Here is a 14,962-nt window from a genome sequence, read left to right as displayed (position 1 = left end):
TACCACGATTATTTTTTTTTTTTTTTTTATAGAAATTTACAAGGAACAATTTATTATCCTATAGAGACTTTATAATCTTCAACTCTACAGTATGAAATATTCCTATTTTTAAGTCACAATCTGATATCTACAAAATATATTGTATTATACACTGTAAAACCCTATTGTTATATCGTTATATATATATATATCAATATTAATTTATTTTTAAAAATCAACAGAAATAATTATTTTGAATATTATATATTAAAATGATAATTTGGTGTATCTGTTACATTTGTTTTGCAGAAACACTTCTGTATCATTATTTATATCAATATTAATAATTTAACATAAAAATAGTACCATATTTATAGTTTTTAATTATAAAGAAAACTACCTCATATTGCTTCTATTTAAATTATTAAAATCTATTAAGTGCGTTTGTGGCTACTTATATACATATATATACATATATATTACTCTTTTTACATGTTTAAAAAAAAATACAATTTCTTCGAAATTTATATACTAACATGTAAAACAAATATGTTACTATATAATATTTACTGAGAATGTAAAAACAATAAATGTATTTTTTATGACTCTATTATACAATGAACAAAAATAAATATATTTTGTATTTTATTTAGATAAAATACTATAAATAATTTATATGATCATCATACATTCATTCAATTCACATCAGTCACAAAATTCACTTTGATCACAAAATTCTAAATAAGTATATAACGATCAAATAAGGAAATATGTGTGCAAAACCTTTCCCTAATTCTAGCGCACTTTCTATGGTGATTTACCTTGAATGCAAAATTAATGCTTCGATCTTTGTATAAATAATATCAACTCGTTCTACGTAAAATGATGTAATGATTTATCAAAAGTCAGTGTATCAAATTACGTATCTTTCTTCAATTACGTTTTTTAAAAAAATATGTGCCATGTATACATAAAGTAAAAAAAAGGAGATAAGCAAATCATAATTAATTAATCGACGGAAATGCCCCTCATTAATTTTCGAAATTACAATCCTCATCCACCTTAATATCTTTAACTTACAAAAAGGTAAATATTCTCACTCAAAGATAGATAGATAGAAATCATGAATCCGTTAAATCGTCGATTGCAGTGCTAGGCCGTAGATTTATGATGCAACAATAATTTTACGTAACAATAATTAAATGCATCGTATATCTATGAAATTGTATTACTGAAATCATTCTACGAATTAAATAAATATAATATTTACATCACAGAACCTAAACCATATTTATCGTATCGTTTGAGACATGTGTAATGGCGTTAACATCAAATCGAATGCAGCATCCTTGAAATTTGCTCCTCTTAAATTCGCATCGTGTAAATCAGATCCCGATAAGTCACAGCACTGTAACAAATATAAATAATTTACTTGTATCACAAAAAAAAACAAAGAAATATGTATTATAAGAAGAATAATTATTAATATGATACTACCTCTAAATCAGCACCAGCTAATACAGCTGATCTAAGAATACAGTTTCTTAAAATAGCATTTTTTAACGTTGCCACCCTAAGATTTACGGCAGCCATGATACTGCCTTCAAGATTGGCACCTTTAAGATTTACACCTTCCATATTCGCGGGTACACCTAAAGGGTCTTCAAAATTACACGAATGTAGATCGGCAGCGGCTAAATTCGCGCACAGCATTCTTACGCGAATTAACTGTGCACCTTGTAAATTTGCATAAGACAAATCTGCTCGTTCAAAACAACAGCCAGATAAATTCGAACCTGCTAAACTACAGCCACGCATAATTGCATACTGAAATATTATTTCAAAGTTATGATAACTACATTTATTTATTTACATGAACTTAATTTATTATTATAACACCAAAGTAATTCTAATTACCTTAAAATTTATATTCCTGAGATCTAACTTTGATAAGTCAGCACCAACAAAATTAACACCTTGAAATCTAAGTTCTGAAGTTGTAGGTGTTGACATAATTGCTTTAAGTACATCTTTACGAGTAAAGGATACCAAACCACTCCTCTGAAGTTCTTTTTCATCTGCCATTGCAGTCAATATATCAATGGCACCTTCTATTCCATAAAAACGTGCTTCTGCCAAAACACCTAAAAAAAATGAAATATATAAAAATATAAATAAAATTACAATTAAAAAAGAAAAATCTTATATTCAATAGAAAAATTATTTAAATCATAATCACACCAAAAACCCATACAACTAACAAATGAATAAGTTACAAAATATTCTAAAAATCACACCTGCTGCATTCACATTGGCATCAAGTATTATCTGTCCATGTCTTAAATAATTCAACAATGGTTCAAAGTACGTGGGACTTCTATCAATTAAAAATGCACCATTTTTGTCTTGTCGACTAGGTAAGATTCTTTGTTCTGTGTCTGTAGCGTCTGTAAACATTCTGTGTTTTCGTATTATAAGTATGTGCAAAAATATTAACTAAAAATCAATAAAACAGTACCAGTACATTTTCTGATATAGCAATTACAACTCTGCTTAGACCATAAATCAATTAAATATATTTGCTTACCTGGCCAACATACACGTTGGTTCCTTTTTTGTTAAAGTATCTCTGGTTGTTGTGAAATACTTTCCACCGACATTCAGTGTAATCCATTCTGAATTAACTGAATTCTGATTTATCTGACTCCGAGTACAAGGCTTATCCTTTGGAATAAAATCTTCTCCACATGAAACATATAAAACATCGTCATCCCTGCAAGAAATTCATTCTGCTAAATTATGTGTGCTATAAACATAATAGAAAAATAGATTGATTATTGATATAGTTTACTTTACCGAACTATATTGATGTCATCGATTTCTCCACCCTGAACATTAAATATCCTTTTAGCAGTAATGTTAAATTTTGAACCAGCTGCTGTTAGCAATTCATCTAATGAACTGTTTATTATAAATACCTAAAACAAATACATATCAAATTATATATCTAAAATTTATTATAATTTATTAAAATAACCATCTAAATCAATTTTGAATGAAAAACTTTGTTATTACATGTAACAACATTCAGTCAAACAAAAAGATATAATTATATAAATTCTATCCTACAAGTAAAATTAAGTTACATTTCTCCATAAAATGTATTAAATCTTTCATGAGTATAAATTTATCATCTATAACATAGAGATATTACAAAACAATAATTCTGTTTATTTTTACAATCCTCCTTTTATACTTATTTTAATTGTTAACTACATAAATTTTTTAATAAGTATAAAAATCTTTTATAAAAATTAAATACAAAAAAATATAAATGGGTTTTAGAAATTGTAAGGATATTTTCTCGTATTTCAATTGTTCTATTAAAGATTTTATTTAAATATTACCGTCTCCAGTTTAAAAACTAAAAAATATAAATATGTATAAACCATACTTATATTTAATATTCATTAATTAACATATTAACAATAATTAACAAAATTTACTAACACATTTAGATACAAATAAAAATATATCTATTTTGTAGATTAAATATTTTATTTAAACAAAAAGAAATTATAAGAATATTAAATATAAAAATTCCCTAAACAGCTGTCCACGCCAAAAAAAAAGATAATTTCCAAGTATATACTTAAAGTTTTGTTTATGTAATAAACATACAGCATGTATATGTAGCAACATTTTTCTAATATCTCTATAAGTATATCATATAATATATAAATTTATATTATTCAAAATAAAATAATATGTAATTTAATTACGATATAAAGCAAAAGTTGAAAAAATATAATGTGAAGGAATTGATTGAAAATGAAAAGTAAACAATTAATCAAAATTTATTATGCATATGAATAAAATCGCAGCCACCTTGCCATTTGAAACATCGGTGCCATTGACAAAAAGTGTTACCCTCTTCATAACTAGAAAACTGTAAATCTTTATGTAATAAAAAAGTAGTATTAGCCAGCAATACTAAATAAAATAAAATCACAAGCAAACTGCATTTAACACCGAACAACTTGCCATGTTAAAAATGGCTGTAAGATCTGAGGTATACATTTTTCAGATGTTAATACCATACAACTAAACGTGAATCATAAATTTCTCATTGAGAAAAGGCCTTAAGTGTAAAGTTTTGACGTTTTCATAACTGCATATAAAGAAAATTGTAATTTAGGTAAAAATTATTACCAGACTTTGATTATATCATTATAGAAAATCTAAACTACTTTATTTCCGCTTTTTTGATAATTACCAAGATAAAATTTAAAAAATATATCTTTATAATGTTTCGTATCATGTAACAATCTAATTATCTCAATTAAATATAATTAACTTTAATTAAATATAAAAATAACTGTGATTTATTATCACTGAAAACATGCAAATTTAAGTGAGTGTGTTATACTGTTATCAGAGGAAATTTCTTCTCTGCTGTTATATTCGATTTGATGAAATCTGGGGACTTTAAGATTATTTCGAATGCCCATAAAACACTGAACACAGACTTCCGTCTGTGGCGCTGAAACAGAATTATATAAACAAATCTCAGCATTCATATACCAAAACTTAGGGAAACCGTCCAAAAATTGAGTCGTTTTTAGTCGTGAAAAATCAACATGGAAGGTCAATAAAGTCCCCGCGTTCTTGCAAGACAGACAGAAATGAGTAGAGTGTCTCTGGTTCTGTCTAAGATTTTCATATCATGTCACGCGTGCGCAAAATGAGAACCTTTTTGTCTACCATGTTGACTTTTCATAACTACTCACGATTCAATATTTGGGCGGTTTTCTCTAGCGAGTGTCAAGAACCGTCTATATCACTGTGGTGTGTATAGTCGGACGCAAAAGTTTTATGATTTTAAAGTCACTCGTTACTTGCAGCTTATACTATTATACCTAACAATACGATTTATACTATGCTGCACTATGTACAAAAATCTACAAAAATTCACAAGCGCATTGTGCTACAATAATTTATAAGCGATCTGTTTTACACATAGTCATATATTAAATCAATTTTAAATTTCGTTTCAGCTTATAGGAGATGTTTGTAGCTAGGTAAAAATCATAGAAACCAACTTCACATAATCATACCAAAAGCAAATTCACGCGATAACGTGACAATACTAATTTCTTTTACTCTCCCATGTTTGTTACAAAATATTTTATGGACTTCAATATCTACCTTATTCTATGATACTTGTTATGAATGAAGCTATAGAAAGATTGGTATTACTGATTATTATTCATTTATTCACACAGATCCAACATTTAACCTAGACGCAAAGTAAGAAATTATGCCTACGTACTGTTTCACAGGATGATTTCGTCAGTGAAGATGAATGATTGTTTAACATTCAAGTGAATTATAATCATTTTAAATACTTTATCATGGAGTTGGGTTTACCTAATACGTTATTACCAGGTGATCCACGATTAGTAGATCACATTGTAGGAGAAGTTAAATCTCAAGGAATTTTTGATCAATTTCGTAAAGAATGTATTGCCGATGTTGATACCAAGGTATACAATATATTTCTATATAATATTTAAACAATTGATTCATTATTAAAACCTTATGCAATAATATAACTATTACTATATACATTTTGAACAATATTTTGAAATCATAATATAGTCATTTTTAAAGTAATGTATATATATGGTTTTTACCTACTATATTCAAACACATACTATATAATAACAATTTTTCATGCTTATTTATAGGCATATATATTGTTGGTAATAATTTTTATCGTTTTCATTGCAGCCAGCATATCAAAATTTACGTACAAGAGTAGAAGGATCTGTAAATTCTTTCCTTAGCAAACAATCATGGAAACCAGATTTAAACAAAAATCAGTTGAGAGAAACATTAAGGAAGCACATACATGAAGCTCCTTATTTAGATGCCGGTGTAGAACGCATAGTAGATCAAGTAGTAAATCCAAAAGTATATTCTGTCTTCATGCATCAGATTGAAGATGTAGTATACAAATTTTTAGGAATAGAAAGACCTAAGGCAAAAGAAAAAAATGGTTTGTGTGGCCTTAAAGATTTATTACCCAAAGATTTAGATCCTGTTTCACCAGAGTCTGATAAAAATAGTTTAAAAGATGTATCTTTGGAGTCTATGGATGCAATGGAAGATTTAGAAATAAAAAAAGATATAAAATTTAATGAACAAAAGTCACTAGAAGAAGAAATCTCCAATGAAAAAGGTAAAGATAGTATATCTGAGAATGGACAGGTTTCTTCAGAAGAAAAAGCATTAGATGAAAGTGATAAAATTTTTAATAAGACTGGTAGTATTTTAAATTTAAATACATCTGGAAAATCAGATGATAAAACAGAGGAGGATGAAGAAGACAGTCCCACTTTTGAACCAATTGATATTATGAATCTAAATGAATCTAATAATTCCAATGATTCACATTTATCAGGTATATCAGAATTAACTAGCCATAGATCTAGAAGTCCTGATTTTTGTAACGAATTATCAAGAGACAACTTTGATTATAGTAATCAAGATTCACAACTAAGCAAAGTTTCTTCTGATTCTCGATTATCTATTGTAACTGACTTTGGATCTTCTAATCATGCATCAACTCCGATACATGATCCATTGAAAGATGAAGTCAATAAAGATAGGTATGATGTTAAAAATATTAAAGACAATTTTAAAGCTATCAGAGAATATGAATCCAGTAAAAATAAAAGTAATAAAAATATTTTTGAATTAAATAAGAATAAGGATGTACAAGATGTTAAAGATTCTAAAACTATTAAAAACAATTTATCCTCTAAAGAAAATTCTCGTGATGCTACAGATAGCAGTATAAAAGATAGATATGAATATAAAAATAATAAAGATAAAAGCAGAGACCATGAATCTAAATCAAAATCAAAAGATAAAAATCATGTAAAAGATGGGAAGCATCATAGAGATAGAAGTAGTGACAAAAAGAAAGAAAGGAGTCATAGCAGTTCAAAGTATGACAAATATGATAAAAATAAACCTAAAGATAAAAACGATCAACCAAAAGAAACTATAGATAAAATTAAAGATACGGAAAAGGATAACTATAATAAAACAAAGGAAGATAAAATAAGAGAAACAGACAAGAAAGATAATATTAGTAAAGAAGGAAAAGATCTAAAGGATCTTTACAAAGAAAAAATTAGGGAGCTTAGAGAAAAGAAAGAATTAACAGAAAAAGAAAAATTAAATAAAGACAACAAAGAATCAAAATCAAATAAAGAAAATAAAGACAAAAAGGATTCTCCAAAAGATAAAAAGTTGTATAAAAAAGATCATAAAACTTCCTCCAAAAATTCTTCATCAAGTTCTCACGAAGTGAAAACTATTAAAGCATCTGAAAAAGTTATTGATGGGAAAGAAAAAAGAAATGAATCAAAGGACAGAGATAAGAATAAACGTGATGAGAGACGTACTTCTAAAGATCATATGAAATCTAAAAATCATATTAGTATGAAATCAGACCCACCAGAAAAATTAGATAAACAGGATGTAAAGAAATTTATAAAAAGTGAAAAAGAAGAAAAGATTGATAAACCTGAAGTAAGAAAAGATGTTAAGTCAAATAATGAAAAGATAAATGGTAAAAAGGACGCTAAAAATCATACGCAAAGTAAAAGTTCAACACGAAATGAGAAATTAGATAGCAAGAAAGATAATAAAAGTGATTCCCAACATAAAGACAAAAGGCGAAGAGAAGAGAAAAAGTCTAAGTCAAAAGATGACCATTCTAGTTTAAGAAGGAATTCTAATGATCGACGTTCTACAGATAGAGATGGTTCAAATGGGTCAAGTAGCAAAAGTTCACAGTCTAGTAATTCTGGATCTAACATTGCAAATAATAAGTCAAACACATCAACTTTTTCTAAAGAAACAAATCATATGAGTAATTCAGGCAGTGAAACATCAGACAATGTTGAAGAATCACATCCAAGTGATCTAAAGTTATCATTTGAACAACAAAGTTATAAATTGGATAAAGCAACAGAATTACATACAGAATACAAAACTGACAACACTAATAATCATGAAATACATATTAAACAAGAATTAGAATTTAATGACATTAACCTGCCTCTAAAAAAACGAGCATTGCTAGGAGAAGACTATAGCATTTCAGGAGAAATGAAAGTAAAAAAACCAAAATTTGCAAAAAATATACATGAAGCTAAAAAATTAATGAAAATTAGGAAACAGATAGAGAAACAGAAACTTAAAGAAAATAAAAAATTAGAGAAGAAACTTAGTGAAAAAATAGAACAACCAATTCAAACAAATACCATAAATAATGATAATGTTGAAAGTATGCCAGATGAAGAACGTGTTCAAATAATAGAAATACCAGATGAAGAATATGAAGAGCCATATCCTGAGAAATATACTAATTTAACATTAGAAGAAAGATCAATAATGATGTTACAAACTGAAGCTGGTGCAAAAGATTTGTTGGAGACACATTCTAATCTAAAATTGAAATTGTCAGACATGGAACTGTGTATAAAAAAATCATTAAGTGAAACACTTCCCAATAAAATAGAAAAGGAATCTATCCAACCACTGAGTTCAAATATTCAAAAAACATTGTCTGTTAAAAAAGGAGTTGAAAATTCACAAAACAAAGAATTGTCTTCTAGCATAGAAGAAGCAGACAACAACATGATAAAGGCAGAAGAAATAGATAATTCTGCAGACATATATTCTAAAAAGGAAACGCAACAAGAAACCAGTGTATCTAAAATAAAAATACATGTAGTACCTCAAGAACCAAACCATTTTAGTATTGATAGTAATAAAAAAGATGTAAGCGAGAAAAAAGAGCAATTACAGTTAAGTAATATAAATACACATAACATGACTTGTTCAAACAATGATAAAAGTATAGAGATACCTACAACATCAAAATATAGAGATCAAGATGTTTCTCAGGATGCTCAAAATAGTAGTCTTTCTAATGTAAATAGCTGTATAATTAATAGAGATTGCATTATAAAATCTAAAGAGCAACCAGAGGCAATAGAATCAACATCAATGGAAACTGAAGATAACGAAGATTGTCGTTACTTCAAAGCAGATAATGAAAAATCAGAAAAATTTTCTAGTTTCTTAGAATCATTGGAATTGATAGAAAACAGTTCTTTAGAAGACATAATAGAGAGTTTAGGAGGTCAAGTTGTATCTTCAGTGCCAAAAGCTATGGCACCACCTTTACCAAAACGCAAACATTCGTCTAGCCCATTAACAGATATATTACTAAATAATTCAAATAATAATAACGATAGTCAAAAAGGACTGAGTCTACCTAATGAAGAAGCATTAAGTAATATAAAAAAGAGAAAACTGGTACCTAAGAAGCAAAGGCTTCAACCAAACATATGTGCTCCACAAGGACTTTTAAATGGGGAAAATTTTGTTATGCCTTTAAGTCCAGAAAGTGATGTATCTGCAACAAGTGAAAAAATACCCTCTTCAAATCTGATTAAAGAAGACAAAGGGTATGTTGAATAATTATTTCTTTTTCATTTTTACTTATTTTTTTAACCCCTTAATGCTTTTCTCAAATTCACCATTATAAAATGCACAAATTTTTCATTTATTCATTTTATGTGGATATGAAAACATTTCTGCATTTTTAAAGATGTCATTATAAAAAGTAAAGAATTGTACTCAACATGCCTGATTATACAATGATTAGATCATTTTCTGTACTATTTTTCTGTATAATATGGTAATAATTCAACAATAACACAATAATAATCATAGAAAGAATAAAATGTAACAATAAAAACAATAAAACAAAATTCTAAACTATCGAAAAGAGAACATAAGGAAGAATTTTAGTCATTCGAAAACTGAAAAAATAGGCATATAATATAGACATATATACAAGGTGGTTGGTAACTGGTGGTACAAGTTTTTCAATTTTTTCCATCAAGACAACGATCTACAGTGAGATCCGTTATAACGAGACGTGATAAAGTGCACGCGTACCGAGCTAAAATTCCAAGTCGATTTTCTCAAAAACAAAGCCTCAAACGAAAAATTTTTATTTTATATTTTCAACTTCTTTTTTCGCGTAGAATCACCCCCTTTCCGCTTGTACCACCAGTTACCAACCACCCTGTATAATAAGACATACCATTTTAAAGTTGTGGATATTGTTATCTTTTATTCATTTAATATATGTATAAAAGGAAGCAATTAGTAAAGCAACATACAATATAATTTATAAATAGCATAAAGTGTTACAGTTTCAATTTTATCCGTGATTAGATTGAACATCAAGCGGTGGGCATATTGGCTTAGCTCATGAATTGGACATGTTCATATATGTCACGGACGTGAGCGTCAAGGGGTTAATATAGGGAAGGATGTTAATACCAGAGTTTTTTTTTATAAACTTCTAGATAAATATTTTATTTTTATAAGTATATGTAAAAAATTAAAAATTTTATATTTATTATAAATTTGTTTAAGGTCTCTATTTATGAAAAAAACAAGTTACCTAGAAGCTATTGAGATATCAAATACCAACAAATTATATATAACATACAATGTAAAAAGTTAAATCTACATATTTTTTGTAATGTTAAAATATTTCATTTAAAATATGGATGTATCTTCACTAATCATACTATAATTAGTTTGTTATGTAATTGCAGCCGGCATAGAAGCAGTCAACGTTATTCAAGTGATGACTTATACAAACCACGTCCATTATTTTCAAGTTCTTCTCGTAGAAGTAGGAGATCTAATCAGGTATAGCTAGTAGTTCATAGTTTCAGATGTTGAATTGTTTTACTTTATATAAACAGAAATCCTAGTTGTTTTCTAATTCTAGTAACACACCCTATATTATATTTGAATCAAATATTTTTAAACTTTAATTAATGTAAGATACTGATGTGACCAAGGAAAAATTTGTGGACTATTATACTTATAATATATTTAAAATTTATTCTAAAAATTTAGTCATATCTTTTATGCAAGACATTTAAGTCACTGTATTTAATGTTTCTTTAAGTATGTATTAAATTAGAGAAATTTGAAAGTTTTCTATAGATTGGCATTCTTTAAATGTATTGTAAATTTGAAAAGAAAAATCTGCATTACATCTAAATAGGAAGAAAACTAAATATATTTTAAGGAATTCTTACATAATGTTATAATTTGAATAACAATTACTTATGTAAAATTATTAAATCTAACACAGTATTAACAAAGAAAAATATGCACTTCAAAATATTTTTGAAATAGAAGTAAAGATCTTTTAAGAACATTTATTTAATAAATAATCAAGTATACAATACTTTGAAAAATTCAGAAAAACGTAAACAATGTGAAATACGTATATGAATGAATTGAAAATTGTTGCAAAAATTTATTTTTTCAAGAATATATATACATTTTTGTGAATATGTATGTTTAAGTTACATTTGAAATTATATTAAGTACTACATCTGAATAATTCTTGTTTATAAAAAAAAGATAATTAATATTTTTTCATATTACTTATATGAAAATTATTGTATAAAATTCAACTTCTTATAAAAAATACACAAATGCGTAATTAATAGTGTGCAATTTTCGTTGATATACAATACATTACATTAAAAATGTACATGATATATTTATAGGACTACAAGTTAGGTAATTATTGTATACATATTATTTAAAACAAATACATTACTCATAATATAACTTTTATGTATGCTTATAAGAAATTTTATAGTAATTTTCTTTTAAGTTACTACTTGCTAAAGTGTACATGTTGATAAAGAATGTATAAGAATAGTGCAAGCCTGATAAGATTAAAGGGAAAAAATTGTTAGTACTTTTGAACAGTTATTTTAGAGAATAATGTATGATTCAAAGTATAACAATATTGTTTGCTTCTTGACATATTCTATTGGTAAATATATTGCACTTTAATTTAGCAAAAGTGTTAGTAATTAAAACCAATTTTTCTGTGATGTTAAAAGAAGATAAGCTATAGTTTCTATAAACGTTTTTACTTTTTTCTTTTTTTTAAGTATGAAACAACAGCAACGAGAAAATTGCAATGCAGGGGAACGACTAATTGCACACTATCTCACTTCCAACTCAATACTTAAAGATTGTACTATTACATTTTTACAAAAAATGTTATATTTATTAATAAGCATATTCTTTATTCTGTACATGCATAAGTTTGTATAAATATGTATATAAAATAGAAGTAGATTACACTTTATTACTGTGAAAATATTGTAGAATATTTTTTCCAACTTTTTAAAATATTTATTGCTATATGTAATATAATAACTAACAATTTATAAAACCCATTATTACTATAATTGCTTTAAAATAAAGTGACTTTTTGTATACATGTTAAACAATCTATAAATATTTAAATCCTACCTTTAATTTTATATATTTAAATAAACAGTTCTACTACATTGTATGATATATTTAAACTGGAATTTTCTTAATTAGAAGTAATGCTGTAATTTCTTTAATTAAGTATGTAAAAAGCGATTTCATTTTAAACGTTGCAGATGATAAGGTCAAAATAAAATTGTGTATAATTGCGTGGTTATGTCGATGGAATTACGGAATATTTAACTGCAAAGAAATACATCGTACAAAATATGAAGTTAGCGGTTAAATAATTAAATTATATATTGAAGAAATTTCAGTTACATCTGTTGAATTAGTCTGTTTTTTCTTTCAACTCAAGGAAAACTATATATATCGATCGACCTTGTTATTTAATCATACTTGATATAAATATGCAATACGAGCAAAGACCCTTATGTATTATTTAAAACATTATATCATACGTTGAATTTTTATGTATACAAAAAAAACAAGTTAATATAATTGACTCGATTGAATCATCTTGGAAAGTACTGCAACGTGTAAAGTATTGCACGCGATAGTTCGTAATCACGATATTTTCTATAAATAGAATATGTGAATAGTTTGTCATACGGTGCGTAACACAATCTTGTACGTGTTTTTACAACACGTGCATTGTCTAGAGTGTCATAGAACTGCCTGTAGAATGTTGTTATAAAGCACGAAATTCAAAGCAAACACTAAATTTTTCAATGACATTGATCATTTACCTTTACTTTGTGACATTGGCTCTTATATTGGATTTTATAACATTAAACAAAGACAAATGTTGATTCTTTAACAAAATATAAGTGTAATTGATATAAAAAATGTAAGTTATAAAACATAATTGTTGTTTTAAATATGCATTAATATAATACAAAACGTATAAGTATTAAGCAGTAATATTTTCAAAATGAACATTACCAAAAAATGAATATTTTCTTTGAAATAAACATTTATATTGATTTCTAATATATGTTAGTGATATTTTAAAAGGAATAGAATAGAGTAGAGAACCCTTAAAATTTGTAATCAAGTGCATTACCTAAGGTAAAATGCTAAGCATCCGAGATACTTTTACCGAATATGTAAGAAACAATATATATATATATATATGTACAAGCATGAATAGCATGCTTGTAACAGTATCAGACTACTTATTAAGCTGCTACTGCGTAGCATACTACACGCACCAACCACGTGGTTGAATACGACGCATGCGCGACACGTGCACGAACACCTAACCTCACCGAACAAATGTATGACGACTTCATATAACCGTATCGCGAAGAATGCCAGTATGTATCGAGTTCCGTAACGATTCGAATAAACAACCAGACATAAATGCCATGTGCCCCTGTATTTCATGAAAGTAGTGTAAGCAAGCAGAATAATTTATTTGCGGCACGAATACCTGGAGGGGACTATACATTGTAAATTTGCCTGTCGGGGTAGTAGCCTTTTCAATTCCAATACGGTTCCATTAAGACACGATCAACGAGTACGATTACGTCTCATCATTTTTAAAGAACGAACGTTATTCTCATATTCTACCAAATGAACGTTTCGGCGATTCCAAGGCAAATGCTACTACATAAACGGTAAACTCGGCATTAGCTATTGCCGAAAACGTGTTGTCTGCTTTCACAGAGTGCATATAGAATTTGCGGTATTTTAAAAGGCGTCAACTAAAATTTTGTGGAACGTCTTCAAAAAATATGAATGCGGAAGTTTATGAAACCTTGCCTACATCTTCTGTAGCTATACACATGACAGCAGGTGCAATCGCCGGAATTATGGAACATTGTGTGATGTACCCACTTGACAGTGTTAAGGTAATAGCTTTATTTCTCGCACATTTTTTCTTCAGTACTTTACATAACCTTAACTATCATCTCACGGAATTTCATTTCCGCCGTATTCTAATAAAGCTCAATGACATTTAATATCATGACAATGCAAGTCGCACAGTCTTTGAATAGTAATAAATGTGATTTTCGAAGACAGTTCTCTGGATTTTACCATTTCCTTCGTCGAAATCTAGAAATCAAGTTTTACGTTATGTGATTGTCGTAATCTTAAGTAAATAGTGAAGTACTTAAATTTTCAAGATAAATACAATTAATCTTCATGAGATATTAACATTTCACCGTATAATTTCGTGTTTTATATCACAGCTACAAAATTATTGTGCAATCAGTTTAAGCAATATAATTTCATAATTATTTCCAGGTACCAATTCTTAGAATTTACAAACGACTGAATTAATCACCAAATGATTTAGCATTAATGTTCTGTGATAATTGTTTACTATTTTTCAATACTTATTAAAATAGCAAGTATACGATTTATTATGTCACAAAACATTACTGATACTATATATTTAGCCATTTACATAATTAAATAATGATGAAATTATATATGTTAACTGATAATGATGAATAAAACAGATTTTGTGTAATAAAAAATAAACTCTCTACTCTCTATTTAATTATTTTTAATTCTTAAATGTACAAGTATTATTTTTACATGATCCCTCTTT

The 14,962-nt window shown here is 27.3% G+C and overlaps 2 protein-coding genes across 4 annotated transcripts; one reads left to right on the top strand and one right to left on the bottom strand.

Moving 5' to 3' along the window:
* Positions 1 to 607: 607 nt before the first annotated feature.
* LOC138187587 (BTB/POZ domain-containing protein KCTD9) lies at positions 608 to 4,315 on the bottom strand. 2 transcript variants are annotated; one of them, XM_069128531.1, is made up of 7 exons: positions 4,256 to 4,315; positions 2,836 to 2,957; positions 2,567 to 2,752; positions 2,277 to 2,437; positions 1,897 to 2,123; positions 1,477 to 1,806; positions 608 to 1,387 (listed from the first exon to the last, which is right to left on the bottom strand). In XM_069128531.1, the coding sequence occupies exons 1-7, from the start codon at positions 4,298 to 4,300 to the stop codon at positions 1,271 to 1,273; spliced, it is 1,188 nt and encodes a 395-aa protein (XP_068984632.1). In that variant the 5' UTR covers positions 4,301 to 4,315; the 3' UTR covers positions 608 to 1,270. The 2 variants fall into 2 exon arrangements, with proteins under 2 accessions (XP_068984632.1, XP_068984631.1); XM_069128530.1 differs by lacking the exon at positions 4,256 to 4,315 and adding an exon at positions 3,868 to 4,079.
* Positions 4,316 to 5,114: 799 nt separating this feature from the next.
* LOC138187577 (biorientation of chromosomes in cell division protein 1-like 1) lies at positions 5,115 to 14,906 on the top strand. Of its 2 annotated transcripts, XM_069128512.1 has the most exons (6): positions 5,115 to 5,525; positions 5,773 to 9,533; positions 10,516 to 10,594; positions 10,701 to 13,249; positions 13,600 to 14,255; positions 14,653 to 14,906. In XM_069128512.1, exons 1-4 carry the CDS (start codon positions 5,394 to 5,396, stop codon positions 10,707 to 10,709), a joined length of 3,981 nt encoding a protein of 1,326 aa, XP_068984613.1. In that variant the 5' UTR covers positions 5,115 to 5,393; the 3' UTR covers positions 10,710 to 13,249; positions 13,600 to 14,255; positions 14,653 to 14,906. The 2 variants fall into 2 exon arrangements, with proteins under 2 accessions (XP_068984613.1, XP_068984612.1); XM_069128511.1 differs by lacking the exon at positions 10,516 to 10,594 and having other exon boundaries at positions 5,117 to 5,525.
* Positions 14,907 to 14,962: the final 56 nt, after the last annotated feature.

The sequence above is a fragment of the Bombus flavifrons genome, chromosome 15 (assembly GCF_040668555.2).
Source record: "Bombus flavifrons isolate JBK064 chromosome 15, iyBomFlav1_principal, whole genome shotgun sequence".
NCBI classification, from domain to species: domain Eukaryota; kingdom Metazoa; phylum Arthropoda; class Insecta; order Hymenoptera; family Apidae; genus Bombus; species Bombus flavifrons.
Note: the sequence above shows the minus strand (reverse complement) of the source record. Positions and strands in the feature narration are given on the sequence as shown.

Excerpts from the sequence above, each read along its gene's own strand:
- LOC138187577 (XM_069128511.1), top strand. The coding sequence starts at position 5,394 with ATGGAGTTGGGTTTACCTAATACGTTATTACCAGGTGATCCACGATTA. Across the intron at positions 5,526-5,772 it reads TTGCCGATGTTGATACCAAG|CCAGCATATCAAAATTTACG; the intron begins GTATACAATATA and ends TTTTCATTGCAG. Across the intron at positions 9,534-10,700 it reads CTGATTAAAGAAGACAAAGG|CCGGCATAGAAGCAGTCAAC; the intron begins GTATGTTGAATA and ends ATGTAATTGCAG.
- LOC138187587 (XM_069128530.1), bottom strand. The coding sequence starts at position 3,918 with ATGAAGAGGGTAACACTTTTTGTCAATGGCACCGATGTTTCAAATGGC. Across the intron at positions 2,958-3,867 it reads CCGATGTTTCAAATGGCAAG|GTATTTATAATAAACAGTTC; the intron begins GTGGCTGCGATT and ends TATTTGTTTTAG. Across the intron at positions 1,388-1,476 it reads TAGCTGGTGCTGATTTAGAG|TGCTGTGACTTATCGGGATC; the intron begins GTAGTATCATAT and ends TATTTGTTACAG.